Source organism: Anoplopoma fimbria, chromosome 18, assembly GCF_027596085.1.
Source record: "Anoplopoma fimbria isolate UVic2021 breed Golden Eagle Sablefish chromosome 18, Afim_UVic_2022, whole genome shotgun sequence".
NCBI lineage: Eukaryota > Metazoa > Chordata > Actinopteri > Perciformes > Anoplopomatidae > Anoplopoma > Anoplopoma fimbria.
The window spans coordinates 7,972,295-7,986,942 of NC_072466.1; the positions used below are offsets into that span (position 1 = coordinate 7,972,295).

The following is a 14,648-nucleotide window of genomic DNA, read 5'->3' on the forward strand; positions in this document are numbered from 1 at the left end:
TGTCATGTGTACAGAATGAACAGCATAACAGAGATACAACACATTCAATGTATATGACATAAATGATTCATATTCAATAAGACTACTTATAATAACAGCAGCAATTATTATAGTAGAATTATAATTATGAAAATAGGGATAGTAATGTGATTAATAATAATAATCGAAGTAGCAGTATACAATCTTCTTAATTAAGACAATGTATAGTATGTGTATTCATTGTCTGTGTAGTTGTATAGTATGTGTATTTATTGTCTGTGTCTGTGTAGTTGTATAGTATGTGTATTTATTGTCTGTGTCTGTGTAGTTGTATAGTATGTGTATTTATTGTGTATAGTATGTGTATTTATTGTCTGTGTAGTTGTATAGTAGTTGTATAGTATGTGTATTTATTGTCTGTGTCTGTGTAGTTGAGCTGCTGCAACACTTGAATTTCCCCCATGGGGATCAATAAAGGAATATAAAGGAATATAATAATAATGATTGAATATCACAGCGTGCACTACAGCGCCCCCTCTGGCGTCACGGTGGTACTGCATGGAGAGCTGTGGTTGCCATGGTGCAGCGTCATCGATAGGACTGGAGCAAACCCCGAGGCGTGCCGTGGACCAAAAACTAAAAATCATATCTGAACGCTTCTGACTGTCAGGATCACTCCTTCTTGCTGTGGATAATAACAAAACGGCGTATTTTTTTTAAAAAGATAGTCACGACTCTTTCCTTTACTTTACCTAAGGGCCGCTAAGTTAGCTTAACTTCATGCTAGCTTGCTAGTAGTTGAACCGCTATGTGGCTAACATTAGCCTAGCGAGAGTCCAAAACAAGAAGCCGTGAATTGCGACAGTTTTCAGGGTAAACCAGACAAATTAAGGAATATATAAAAAGGGTAAACGCACAGGAATGAGAGGTCGCTGACGTTAGCACACACCTGTTGAGGGTAGCTAGCTAGCTTGTTGATGCTAGCATCACAAGCTAAACTGTCTCACAACAATGAAACTGTCAACAACAGACGGCCTTCTCTAATCCCATCTGTCCGTGACACAGAGAGGGGACACCTGGTGGTATTGTGAGTATGTATTTAACAACAACGCTTCTCTTTGTATACTTATTTTTAGTTGACCTGACTGCATATGCATTTTCTCTCGTTTTTTCTCGTTTTTTCTCGCGATATCAGGATCCTCAAGGAGAAGATGTGAATGGTGATGCCAACAGAGAAGATGGTGATAATGTGACCTATGTGGTGAGTGTAAAGGTACTCTGACGTTTATACTACTGCACATCCAGGTACTTACGATGATATAATAATAATATATATATTATAATATATATTATAATAATATATATATAATAAAATCATCCAAAACATTTGACAGAAATACCATTGGAATTGTGAAGTAAATCAGTTTGAACAGTCTCCATGGCTGTATGTCGATCAGTGTACAGTACCAGTCAAAAGTTTGGACACAACTTCTCATTACTTTGAAGAATCTAAAATATAAAACATATTCTGGTTTGTTGAGCATTTGTTTGTTTACCACATAATTCCATATATGTTCCTTCATAGTTTGGATGTCTTCAATATTAATCTACAATGTAGAAATAAATAAAAATAAAAATAAAGAAAAACCATTGAATGAGAAGGTGTGTCCAAACTTTTGACTGGTACTGTATATTTAAGAGAAAAGACATCATGAGAGACGTTTCCAATGTTAAATGACAACGCCAACAACTGAAACACTGTTTTCAAAGATAGGTCTATATTCAGGTGAAGGGCCTCTCTCTCTCGTGCTTCATCGACAAGTATGCTCTTATCTATTTAAGGTGAAGCTGCTGTGTGTACTGTTGTCGCTATAGATACCAGGCCATCAAGTGATTCAGGGCTGATGAAAAGGCCAAATGACTGCATGACCTTTACATGCCTGTTACGCAAATATTAAAAACTGTACTTGCTATTAGTCTTGGATTCTATATTTATTCATCAAACGACTGAAGGCTGTTTGATCTCTTACAAACAACAACAACATGCTGGAGGTGCTGGACTTTTTACTTTGGTTATTGTTTGAAATATTGCAAATATGTAGAAATGTTTGACATATTATTTATTTATTATATATTCAAAATACTTTAAATACATTATAATATCTACAAATACAGTTTGATACTGTATATGGCAAACTGTATAATAATATGTACAACACTACATCTACAATAAGCAGAATAAAAATATCAGGTGAGAAACCTGAACACTTTTTTTTCTCTTCTTTTTCTGTGTTTTTCTTTTAGCATTTGTGTGTGCATGCATCATATTGCAGTCAGAAATAATAGTCTGTCTGTCTAATAAGTCACCAGGGCAGATGGGGGCAGGCTACTAATTTGTATGTAGCAGCAGTGGTGAGGAGTAGTGATATCATACATCATTCAGCCTCATGGAAAATTCCACCTCATGTGTGTTGTCGCTTAGTGACCAAGACACACAATACGGAAAACTTTAGAGAAACCAGTTGGCCCAGAGAATTTACACCTGGGTTGCACCGTACAAATGCTGAGGGCAGTTTAACAGGGGACTTTTAATGTAAGTGTGTACCATCAGGTAAAATACATCCTGTACAAGTAAGCCTTTGTTATTGTTAAATCTTATCTCAGAAAAAATCTTTTAAAAGTTTAATACGTTTATTTTTGACTTTTTGTCTTTAATTTTAACACAGCCTTTCTTTTCAAAGGGACAACATGGAGTCTGAAAACATGACCGATCCATGTGAAGACAACCGGGATGCTGACCAAAGTCGCCAGTCACTCCGGAGTACAAAGAATGATTCCCGAGCATCATCCTTCCAAAAACACAAAAAGATCTTCCAGGAGAAGATCCAGGACGAGGGTGAAAAAGACGTCTGTGTTGAGAGCAGATCGAAAACCAGAACCAGGCGTTCGGATCCCGATCGGGACCAGATATCAGATGGAGATGGACGCAGAAGCACTGGGTCGTTTTACTCGGAGGACTATGAGAATGAGTCTCATTCAGACCGCTCGATCTCACCATACTCCCATTCCCGGACTCCTTCCCTTACCCCCCAAAGATCGGTGCGGGCAAAGAGGATTTCTAACAGCCCCTTCTACAAGACAGGTAAATAAAGCAAGGAGATAATCCAGTATGGACAGGTGAATTAATTAAACTTTACCCTTACTGGTTAAATTTTATTTACTGTCCGGGTGATGGCAGTGTAAGGCAGATTTTTAAAATGGTGGTTTTCTGCAGGACAAAAATCTTCTATTGTGAGAAATGAAGACTTTATGAGTATTTCATAAAGTCTTCAACAACAAATTGTTCCTAACGAATTCCATAGTTCTAACACACAAATAGTTTGATTTCACTTCCGTTTATATTCACCCCTCCTAGTACACTTGTCCATGTGTTTTTATTTATTTTTATTTTTATTTTTATTTTTATTGTATAATATGTTTTATTTTTTATCTTAATCTGTTTCTTTGTACTTGAGCTGCTGCAACACCCGGATCATTAAAGGAATATCTATCTATATTGGCCTGTAAAAGTATTACCTTTTAAATGATTTCAACATCTTGTGTGTTTCTCTACTGTTCAGGTGTTGTGGGGCGCCGGGGTGTGTCACGTCCACAGCGTCCTGGTGGCCAGCCCCTGACCCAGCAGCATCGCAGGGGAGTGCGTTCACAAAGCAAGGAGTCCACGCCCCCTAAAGACCTGGACCTGGTGACCAAGAGGATGCTCTCAGCCCGCCTGTTAAAGATCAATGAATTGCGTAACTCACTTGTCGAGCTGCAACAGCGCACTGATGAGTTGCAGAAGGAAAATCGAGTTCTCAGACAGGTAGACCTACCCTTCTAGATAGGTTTGGGTTAGATAGATGAGGCCTAAGAAAGGAAGAAAACCTTCATAAAAAAACATCATATTTTAGTGGTTGATACTGATAGAAAGAATTCTGACAACAACATTAACACACATCTTTGTAGGAAAACCAATCATATAATCTTTTAACAAAAGATTCTTCACCATTTACCTCATCTCCTGTGGCTCACTAAAATGTAATATTTTCTCTTGCATGCTGCAGCTTCAGGTGCGTCAAGAGAAAGCCCTGCAGCGCTATGATGACACAGAAAGCGAGATATCCCAGCTACTGGCGCGCCACACCAACGAGACCAACGTGCTGCGTGAGCGGCTCAGGCGTACTCAGGAGCGGGAACGGGCAGCTGAGCGGCGGATGAAGGACAGCGAGGAGCAGCTGCAGAGGAGTCAGACGACTATCGCCCGGCTGAAGAAGCTGGTCGACCAGCGAGAGTTAGGAGCCAGAGACGAGCTGAGCCGAAGACTAGATGAAGAGAAGACAAGGGCCCAAGAGGCAGAACAGAAGATTAAGGTACATTTCTTTTTGGTTTGATTTATTTACTTAATTATTGATGAAGCTGAGATGGAAAATATTTAATTTCTCTAGAATATATTGCTATTCCTGTGCTTATTTGCATTTGTACACATATTTGAGACCCTTTGAATTATAAATTCAAATTCATGGGAAATATATCAGGAGTTCATTTTTTGCTATGTCTGTAAATAAATTATGTATTATACTTTTTTTTTAATTACTATTATTATTTTTACATATTATTGGTGTATGTTTTACAAGATTATACTATAGCTAAATAAACAATCCCTTGCAGATAAAACACAAATAATTAACGCCAAAATTTGTATCTTTGGAAAAAATAATATCTCAAGATTTCTTTGTTGCCTTTTGTCATGCGGTAGCTGTATTTATTTTTCTGTGTGTTTGAAGGAGCTGGAGCGTAGCATGGAGCTTAGCAACAGCAGTTATCAGAGGCAGTTGGCTTCAGAGAGGAAGAAGACAATCAGTGCCCAGGAAGAGATCAGGACTCTGCAGGAGGAGCTGGAACGACTGACCAATAAACTCAAGGTCCTTGTGTAAAAAAAATATACCTCAGAATACCAACTGAAACAAACTACCTTTCTTTATGATTGTGTAGAAAAAGCAGCATGTACGACATGTTCACTTTGTTGTATCATTTTCTTATCAGGAGAAGGAGAGAGAACTAGATGCTAAGAACATTTATGCCAACCGCATGATGAAACCTGCACTGAGAAAAGATGTTGACAGTGGCGCAAAGCGGAAAGGTAAGGCCTGACTATTGGTTTAGGAAGACATAAATCATCTTTTGTGAACGTATTCAAACTATCTATTAAAAAAACCTTAAACTCTAATGATGTCTCTATTGTTCCAGTGGTCATGAATGACCTGGAAGAGCCAAAGATTCATTTTTTGTTCACTCTGCTTGTAAAAGTTTTGCCTGTTTGTTCAAAAATTAAGTCTAATATATAATCTGCTTTTTCCCCCCACACATAGTCCCCAGCAGGAGCAGCACCAAGGCCGTTCAAACTAAAGACAGATCGTCTAGTCTGGATTTCCCTACACCTCCCCCTGCCCTCGCTGATGCCAATGAGTACAGTGCACAGGCACCTGATGAATACCTGTCACTCAAGGTAGAGTCACTCCACTTCACCCCAATGTCAACACTTCTTCCTCTGTCACTGTTATTTTCCCGTCATTCACCTCTTATGTCTCTCCCTATTAATGTACAACAGCAGGAGTTTGACAGAGTGGACAGACAGGCAGAGACAGAAGTCAGACATCAAAAGTTGGAACGGCAGAAGATGAGAGACAGAGAAAAAGATGGCGAGAAGGAGAAGGAGACGGTGAAGAAAGAGGAGAAGCGACATCTCAACCAGGAGCTCAATGTGATCGACGAGAAGGCGAAGACACCAAGAGATGGTATGACGAGTAAACAGTGTGTGTATATAACAAGTACAAGAAATCAGGAATGCTGTAATGGGTTTTGTTTTATGTCCACAGACTGGGAGGAAAAAAAGAGCAAGACGACAGTAAGAGGACGACTGAAAGCTCCCTATTAAACCAGGAGGAAGAGAACAACAGGAAGCGCAGCCATGTCCAGGAAGAGGTGGAGAGGTGGAACCAGGGCGCTCTGACCAATCAGCAAGCGTCAGAGGAAGCACGTCGCAAAAAAGAGCAGCTGCTGGCTAAGATGCGTGAAGTAGACCGACAGGAACACGGAGCCCAGGACGCCATGTTTGCTGAGTCTAGTCCTTCTGAGTTCAATAAGGCTACCAGTAACCATTCTTCTCCCCGTCCTCCTGATCAGAGGAACCATATCTCTTCAATTTTTAACCTCACAGAATCAGAGGAGTCGGCCGGTCTGCGCGCTGGTGTCGGAAGCGGGGAAGGCGGAAGGAGAAGATCGGGCTTGCAGGGTGGAGCTGCTACAACAGGGATGGGGAAGAGAGCTCCATGGCCTCAAAACTCACGGGACGACTTGGCATTCGGAAGCTACGCGCCTTCTTTTGGAAACTCAGCCTCACGCGGTTCCTCCGGCTTCCCTCCACCTCCGCCCAAAGAGGACAGGGACTCTGCCTTAGAAGCGATAGGTGTGTTTAGTCTCAGAGGGGTGGAGACAGAGAAAGAAAAGGAGACGGAGAGAGGAGCGGGAAAGGACAGGAAGTCTAGCCTCATGCAGCAGCTATTCGGTGCCCTGGCAACACCTGCGGGTGACAGTGTGACCCCCTCCAATAAAATGGAGGTCCTCAACAATCCACCAACTACCAATGGGGTGCGTTCAAGACGGGAAGCACTGCTCAGCTTCAACTCAGGGTCCTCCACTCCTCCAGAATCCTCCCTGAAAACCCTACACGTCACAGATAGCAGGCCTGCCATCCGTGCCATCGCCTCATTCGATGATGACATAGAGGAACTTACTTTATGAAATTAATTTAGATTTTAGGTAGTCAGTGTCCTAGCAGGCCATCGCGGATGTCTGTCAGTCACAAAGACATGAGACAAAATAGAAGAGATTGATTAATGAACATGGTCTGTAAATTCAAGTCTGAACACTAATGATTTCCCAATAAAAATGACAACAATATCAACAGAACCAAGCAAAGAACTAATTTAAGTTTCTAAAATATTAAATAAGTGATAAGTTATTTAACTTGTGTGACTGTTTTTAAAATGTTTCATGTACAAATGTGTAATTTGTAGTGATCTTCAAGCATTCAGGTCCATGTGTGTAGACAGATAGCTGTCACAATGTTGCTGAAACTGCTAATATAGGATTTCTGACCCTTTGTTTTATTTTAATGCTAGACGCACTTGTGATTATTGTGGAGACGATGGCTTTTACTCGTTTCACCTGTTTGAACAGACTTTTCAGTTTTGGTAAAATATGACTTAGTAGGTAGTTTGTCTGATGAAAAAAAGGATAAGAAGGAGCCACAACATACAAAATCCCTGCACCTAGAATATCTGTTCTACAATCAAAAACCAAAACAAAGGCGTGACAGTCAGAATGACGCAAATCACCTTTCTTTATGTTTAATATTTTAGTAATTTGACATATTTTGTAGTAATATTGTTTGGGGTTGCTGTTATTGTTTTTTGTTTTTTTTGTCTGGGATCCTACAATTCCCTGCATATCTTTATTTGGACAAATTTGAGTGTTTGTCATTTTTGAGTTATGTTAGAGTCCATGCCATAAGAATGTACCACTAAGCAATATGACAATCATGTTAAGACGGCTTCTCCGACGTATGACAACTTAAACAAACTAATGAAAAATATACATTTTCTGCAGGTTTATAACTACCAATTGTATATTGATACTGATACAATGTCCTATTAATAGGAAGATGTCATTGACCCTATAAAATGTTATTTTTCCTATAAACAAATGGTTGATAATTTATATAAGCTCAATGACAGTTAGTGTAGTTGTGTGTCATATTAAATCAATCAATTCAATATTGTGTTTTAAAAGAGACACTTTTTTTCTATTTGATTAACTTGACTTGGAAGATATTGTAAAAAAAAAAGTAAATATAGATATTTCCACTTCCGGCACTCATACAAACCACCTGTTGCTGTAGTAGAAGCTACAAGCTATACTGATGTGAATAGAAGAAATTATTTAATTATGTTAAATTCTTATAAACTTGCATAACAATTTACAACTCCTAATTTGGTACATACACTACATCGGTAACCTGTATAATGTATATTTAATAGAAAGGAATGATATTTCCATTTTGACACATTTCTGAAGAGCTTTTTTCTATTTATTCTGGCAAAATGTGTTTTAGTAACTTTAGTAATGTTAATCTGTATTTATGTATCTAATTTTTCCACATTTTGTACTTATATATAGCATTGTTATATAAATTGTATTTTGTCGTCGTCGTATTCTATTGAATTAAAAATCAATGAATGAAAGTAAGAGTGGAGCTGTTCTATGTCCGTCAGACTGTGGCGCACTTGCAGTGTTCTCCACGCAGCCAGAGCCTGACGCAAACCTCCCCGCCCCCTCCTCCGGCAGCTCTCTGCTCAAAAACAAGCGGACCGTGGAGCTGGTTAGGGGATGCGATGAGAGAGATCCAGAGGATGGTCTTCACCGATGTCGCAGGAGGATTCTCACCAGGTAACACGAGCCACACGCACTTTGAATTACAGGGGTTTTCTTCAGGTGATGCCGGTGGAGTCTGTTCACATTACACTGTGTCTTTAGCATGGTGTGATGTGTTTTACAGGAATAATGCATGGCTGTATCATGAAGGAAATAATGAAAAGTGCATGTTGCATTTTATTGAAAAATAAAAACTGATTTGCATGAAAAAGGAGAGTAAAATGAGTTCATATTCCGGCATTGTTCCCTTAAATGGGCGAGGTAAGAAATACAATAAGCAAGTTAATGTTAAAGTCAGAAGCCTTTTTTTTTTTTACATACTGTAGCAATGTTGATGTTTTTCCCCTCTATAACAATTTATAAAGAAGAGAAAATGCCTTTCCATATAGTTATGGAGTTACAGATTTCAGATTACATCTTAGTATAAAGTATTATAAGAGCAGTTTAACTTTAGGTTATTGTGATTTGATTAAGGCAGAAGGAATCATGTTTGATGGTACCATTTCAATTACACAGTATTTATAACTTTTTTTTTTTTTAAGAACATGTCTTAACCTGTCAAAATGGGCTTTATATCCAAATGTATGCAACCAGAGAAGAACACCTGTGGATATTGAGATCCAGCACGGGTTTACTTTAGGCAGTTAATCCGGCACATTTTGGACCTCTGACTGTTTTATTAAGTTTCTGTTGCCATAACATAGGAATCCATTATGCCACAGTAATTTGGTGTTTACCTTTATGAATAGCTTTTATTTTTGTCCATTCATCTCTTTGAGTCAACCCGTTCTCCTGCTGATGATGTGGATAATGCTCACATTCTCATTTCTGTACTGCATATCAGCACATCTTCATATGGAGATGCACACTAAAGCCTTATTAGTTACTCTGCCGTCATGTTTGTTAAGCAGACGTGTGCCAGATAGAGAGAGCCAGACTCCTTAGGTTCTTCAGCCAGACCAGGTTTTTGGCATCTCCATATAACACCACAAAATACATTTTATTACTGTGGTAACGCTGCAAATGGATGTTGCTGAGCCATCAAATTCTGCTGCCTCAAAACCAGAGGAATGCACGGGTAATGCTGGGTGATTTGGTTGCCAGTTGAGACATTTGGATAATGACGATTAATGTTTTTTTTTTCTGCTAAGATTTGCCCGTGTTTGTAGTTGCCCAAGACTGCGTTAGAGATTCAGGAAGTATATCTAGCTTTCTTTATTCAAAGTGGCTGTGGTTACCGACAGTGCCTCTTAAATGATCAAGCAGCCTACAAGAGGCTGTTTTGCTGTTGTTATTCTAAACCTTTCATGTCTTTATAATTGTGATCGCAGCTCCATTTATGAGCTAATATGCTTACACACACTTTTCCCCATCTTTCTAAACCGCTTGGCTCTGCAGTTTCTTTTCACAATTTGAACCAATTCCTGACTGTACATACAGGGTCCTGTGAAAAAAAAAATGCATGTGACATGGGTTTATTTTCCTCCTCCTCTGTTGGTCTCCTGTAACAGTGTGTTCTCCAAAGACACACACACACACACACACACACACACACACACACACACACACACACACACACACACACACACACACACACACTTTAGAGATTAAGGAGAAAATCCGTTCCTGGGCCTTCATACATTAAGGCAGCTTCTCTTCACAGTCAGCGGTCTATTTTACCTTGCAAAACATAAGCCTATCATTAGATACAAGGGCAATGACTTCACTGATGGTCTGCTGTGCCCATTATGGAATAACTGAGCACTAACCACTTATAGAGTGCTACGAGACTTTGCAGGAAGGAGGACATTGGGCAGAAAGTCTGATTTTGCTTACACTGAGTGTGTGTTTGCTATATCCTTTAAAGAGGCCATATTAAAGATTTTGTTTGTGACTTAATTTCCCGAGTTAGTCATTGCTATGGGCCTCCAGAATCACTCCAGTGTTTCTAAACTAGTCGGATAAAAAGATACTAAGATATTTTGATGCCATATTTTGTGGTGTAGCTAGATTTATATGTCTATGGCTGCATAGCATGATAGAAAGGTACAGGTTCCTTTAACATGTTATGTATGTTAGGTTATGTATGGAGGCCGGTCCACACTCTGGTCCCGACTTAAATATGTTAACAAATATTGGATGGATTGCCTACAAATATCTAAATCATTTTAGATGAAAAGTGTGACATTTAGATTGTTACATATCTTAAGAATTACAACTTTGGTTTATGAACAAGTACGTGCAGAACTATTGACGTTTCCAATCAGCCTCGGTTATACTTTGTTTTCCGTGCTAAATAGCAAATGTTAGCATGCTAACAAACTAAACTAAGATGGTGACCATGATTAGCATTGTCGTTGTTAGCATGCTGATGTTAGCATTTAGCCGAAAAAGCACTCCTGTGCCTAAATACAGACTTGCAGATCCATTAACATCACCTATAGAAAGCTGTTAATTGCTGCCTGAGAGACAAAATGAAAATTGTTTAATTATGTGTATTTTCACTGACCCTAACCCATCTCTATTGAAGACTACTTAAATATGCCCATAATGTTCAGGATCTGTCGTTTTTGAACGAGTATTTGTTGCTGTTGCTGGAAAAGAGCAAGACTGTCCTACTGCCCGTTGTCTGTCGGAGGTCGTTTAAGGCAACAAGCCCTGACGATGGGAGGTGGAAAATGGCTGATTCATTAACAGTGCCTGTGTCGTTGCTACGGAAACAATTTGTTCCTGTCAAACGTGGACATATGCGCCCGAAGTGTGCTGATAATTATTTGATATGTGAGAAGCCAAATGCTCGATCTAAATCACTTTACAGCAGAGAAGAAAGTGCACAAACGTTCATTATGCTCATCAATCTGTCATATAACGGAGCCTGTCATGCCACAGTTGAGGTGCAGTCTTGCATGTCAAATGTCACGTTAGTGTTGCCTTTTTGTCGGCTGGATGTGGTTAGTGGTAAAGTCAGCAAATGTTTCACAACGTGCTTCTTCTCTCTTCTGCAGATCTAAACATATACTCTGCCTCCAGAGCACCAATGGAGATTTCAAGGGACTTTTAAAGATTGACTTTCCTGACAAAGACAGTGGAAGCAGGACGGACCAAAACCTACAACAATGGTCATTTGTAACAACAGAAGAGGCCACCAATGAAGAGCAGATATCTTTATCTATTTTTACTTTGAAACATTTTTAAGGAGCTATTTTTATTTATTAGATTAATAATGGACACTCCCTCAGCTCCTCAGATTATTGTGGACAAGGCTAGTGACCTGGCGGAAGCAGAATGTGTGGAAGACATGGATTTGCCTACAGACGACCATCTCATGAACCTAAAGGCGTTGACAGAGAAACTAAGACTGGAAACCAGGCGGCCTTCTTACCTGGAGTGGAAAGCCCGGCTTGAGGAGGACGGCTTCAGAGAATCGAGAAGTGGAAAATTCCCGATCCAAGTGGAGCCTGATGGGAAAGTGGTCCCCCCCACAGAGCCTGTAGTGAAGTCTGATGGGATTCAGTGCAAGTTGCCATCAGGCGTACTGAAACGATTTGAGAACATCGATGAAGCTCTCAGTTGGCTGAGGAGAGAACTGGTGAGACTTTGCTTAAATTATTAACAATGTACACAGTATCATTTATCTTTGGAATATGCAGCATTTTGCTATAAATTGGCATCTCTAAACATTTTTATTTGGTTTAGTATTTGCAGCCAGTTGATGGCCCTATTTCAAAAGATCTTGTTTAGGCACTTAACTAAATACTTGAGGTTCAAATACACACTTCTATTCACATTTTTAATTTGAAGAGCGTTATAATTTTGCAGTTAAAGGCCAGAAACAGGAAATAACTTCCTGCTACTTAGCCAATTAGAGTTCAACAATGGGCACAATGTCCAATTAATGAGCAGGAGAATCCCATTCACAATAGTGAGGGAGATTAATTGGGACTCAGGGAATAGCATCAGACATTTGTTACACACAGTTTCTGCAAGCGTAGTCATTTTCGCTCTGCTCAATTACGCCACACATTCAGCCACGGTTCATAGGCAGAATCGTACTCGCACAGTATGTGGCATGTAACGTTTTGCACAAACGCAGTGGACAAAGAGAGACGATTATGAACTTTGCACAGATGTATGAACAAAGACAGTGGACACGATAGCGACAAAATTGAGAGAGCTTATGAAGGGAAACTTGTTTGTGGATGTTCAACTGTGAGTTTTCTTTTTGGATTTTGTTACACAGTAAGGACTGAATGCGTGGACCTCCAGTGAATCTAGATCATGTGAACAATGTGTACAATTGTTGTTTTAATCATTCATATAAAATAGTTGGACATTTTGGGAAGTACGCTTATTCACATTCTTGCCGAGGATTAGACGAGAAGATCGATCCCATTCTCATGTCTGTGCGATAAATATTCAGCTACAGACCAGGAAATGATTAGCTTAGCTTAGCATAAAGGGGGTATAAGCTAAACTGGCTCTGTTCAAAGGTAACAAAATCTGCCAAACAAACATCTCTAAAACACACTAATCAACACCCCCTGTAAAGCCACACACCTCATGCTTGGAGTTTTCCAGATTAAATGTCCTTTTTTGGTATTTTCACTTGACCAAAGACGTTATTTAATAAAACATTTAGTGGATAAAGTAATGAATTAATCAGCATTTTGTTTCCGTCTCTCCATCAGACTGACATGCGCTTGCAGGACCAGCAGCTGGCGAGGCAGCTCATGCGACTCCGCAACGACATCAACAAGCTGAAGATAGAGCAGACGTGCCACCAGCACCGCCGGATGCTCAACGACGCCACCTTCGGCCTCGAGGAGCGCGACGAGCTGTCGGACCTGCTGTGCGAATGTCCCGTCACGCCGGGTCTCGGCCTCTCCGCCCCGCTGAGACTCATCGGCGTCACCAAGATGAACATTAACTCGAGACGTTTCTCGCTCTGCTAGTGGCGGTGATGGCATTCTGGCAGCAAGACCCTAGAGAACAAAGCAGAATGTCTAATACTACCCTTGCTCCAGTGCAACACGGCAGTCCTGGCCGTTTGTTGGACTGTGGGGAAATCCTCTTGACCACAATGTTGTGAGGATTAGAACTAGATGTTACGTCTGTTTTTGCAGTCCCTATAATCAAAGAGAGAAATTTAGATAATGTATATTATTTTGAAAGAGTGCAGTAGGTACATATGTAGTGTTTGTTTTCTTCCAGACTATACATGACTTTGGCAGCTATAAACAGAAACCTCTGTCTGAAAACCACAGCAGATTTTAGACCTTTAGGCCATCATGACTTGAAACAGAATACTTGATGTTTTTAAACTACAGTAAAGCAATCTCAAGCTTACTCCTTTCCGCCTTTTTAAGCCTTATAAGTTATACTGTTACCACTTACTCCTATATATTTCCATCTACAAGCCAAGATTTATCAAGCACAAATCCAATGTTTAAACATATTCTCTCTGTATGATGTTTTCAGTGTGGAAAGAATGTTTTACTTTCCACGTCCTGCATCTTAATCTAAATGTTTTGTGCTTTTAAAAAGATGCCTTAATATTGATACAAATTGTACACTAGTATATACCCAATGCATATTTGAGTTAGCAAGCACCTGTATCAATTTAGCAAACATTGTTTGTTTTTTTGTAGAATATGATGAAAATGATTTATTCTTTATAACTATTGTCACAAAGCACTAGTTTGTGTTCTCACAATGGTTTCCAGTAATTTGCTGAAGTCTGTTCCTTAAAAGTAAAGATGTATTTAGCTCTTTGCTGGAGCTCCACCCCTTTTTATGCCCTAATTGTGGCATTGTTTGTCTGAAATAAAAACATGGTTTAGTTCATGGATAAACATCAAATGACCTCGATCTCTGTTCGTACCAAATTGCATGACTATGTGGATCTTGTTATGATGGCAGTTATGATGGGATCCAACATTGGAGGCAAATGTTCCTTACTAATTATCTTTGTGGGGGTTTGCATTTGAAATGTGAGTATATGAAAGTTGATTGAAGTATATTTCCAATGTACAGACCATGCAAGAAGAAAAGACGTTTCAAAACCACAGCTTTAAAGCTTCCACACACACTGCCTCTGCTTCCAATTTGTTTTCCACAGCAGAGGTACCGATAAAGCT

At 39.6% G+C, this 14,648-nt stretch overlaps 2 protein-coding genes across 4 annotated transcripts; both read left to right on the plus strand.

The window, feature by feature from the left end:
* Nucleotides 1-541: 541 nt before the first annotated feature.
* On the plus strand, nucleotides 542-8,205 carry lca5 (lebercilin LCA5). 3 transcript variants are annotated; one of them, XM_054618587.1, is made up of 10 exons: nucleotides 542-1,066; nucleotides 1,175-1,240; nucleotides 2,721-3,121; nucleotides 3,600-3,841; nucleotides 4,083-4,388; nucleotides 4,803-4,940; nucleotides 5,062-5,158; nucleotides 5,388-5,524; nucleotides 5,630-5,822; nucleotides 5,903-8,205. In XM_054618587.1, exons 2-10 carry the CDS (start codon nucleotides 1,236-1,238, stop codon nucleotides 6,817-6,819), a joined length of 2,436 nt encoding a protein of 811 aa, XP_054474562.1. In that variant the 5' UTR covers nucleotides 542-1,066; nucleotides 1,175-1,235; the 3' UTR covers nucleotides 6,820-8,205. The 3 variants fall into 3 exon arrangements, with proteins under 3 accessions (XP_054474562.1, XP_054474560.1, XP_054474561.1); XM_054618585.1 differs by having other exon boundaries at nucleotides 5,627-5,813; nucleotides 5,895-6,050; XM_054618586.1 differs by having other exon boundaries at nucleotides 5,630-5,813; nucleotides 5,895-6,050.
* A 242-nt stretch (nucleotides 8,206-8,447) lies between these two features.
* Nucleotides 8,448-14,311, plus strand: fam167ab (family with sequence similarity 167 member Ab). Its single transcript, XM_054618813.1, has 3 exons — nucleotides 8,448-8,526; nucleotides 11,517-12,100; nucleotides 13,200-14,311. Exons 2-3 carry the CDS (start codon nucleotides 11,735-11,737, stop codon nucleotides 13,461-13,463), a joined length of 630 nt encoding a protein of 209 aa, XP_054474788.1. The 5' UTR covers nucleotides 8,448-8,526; nucleotides 11,517-11,734; the 3' UTR covers nucleotides 13,464-14,311.
* The last annotated feature ends 337 nt before the right edge of the window (nucleotides 14,312-14,648 follow it).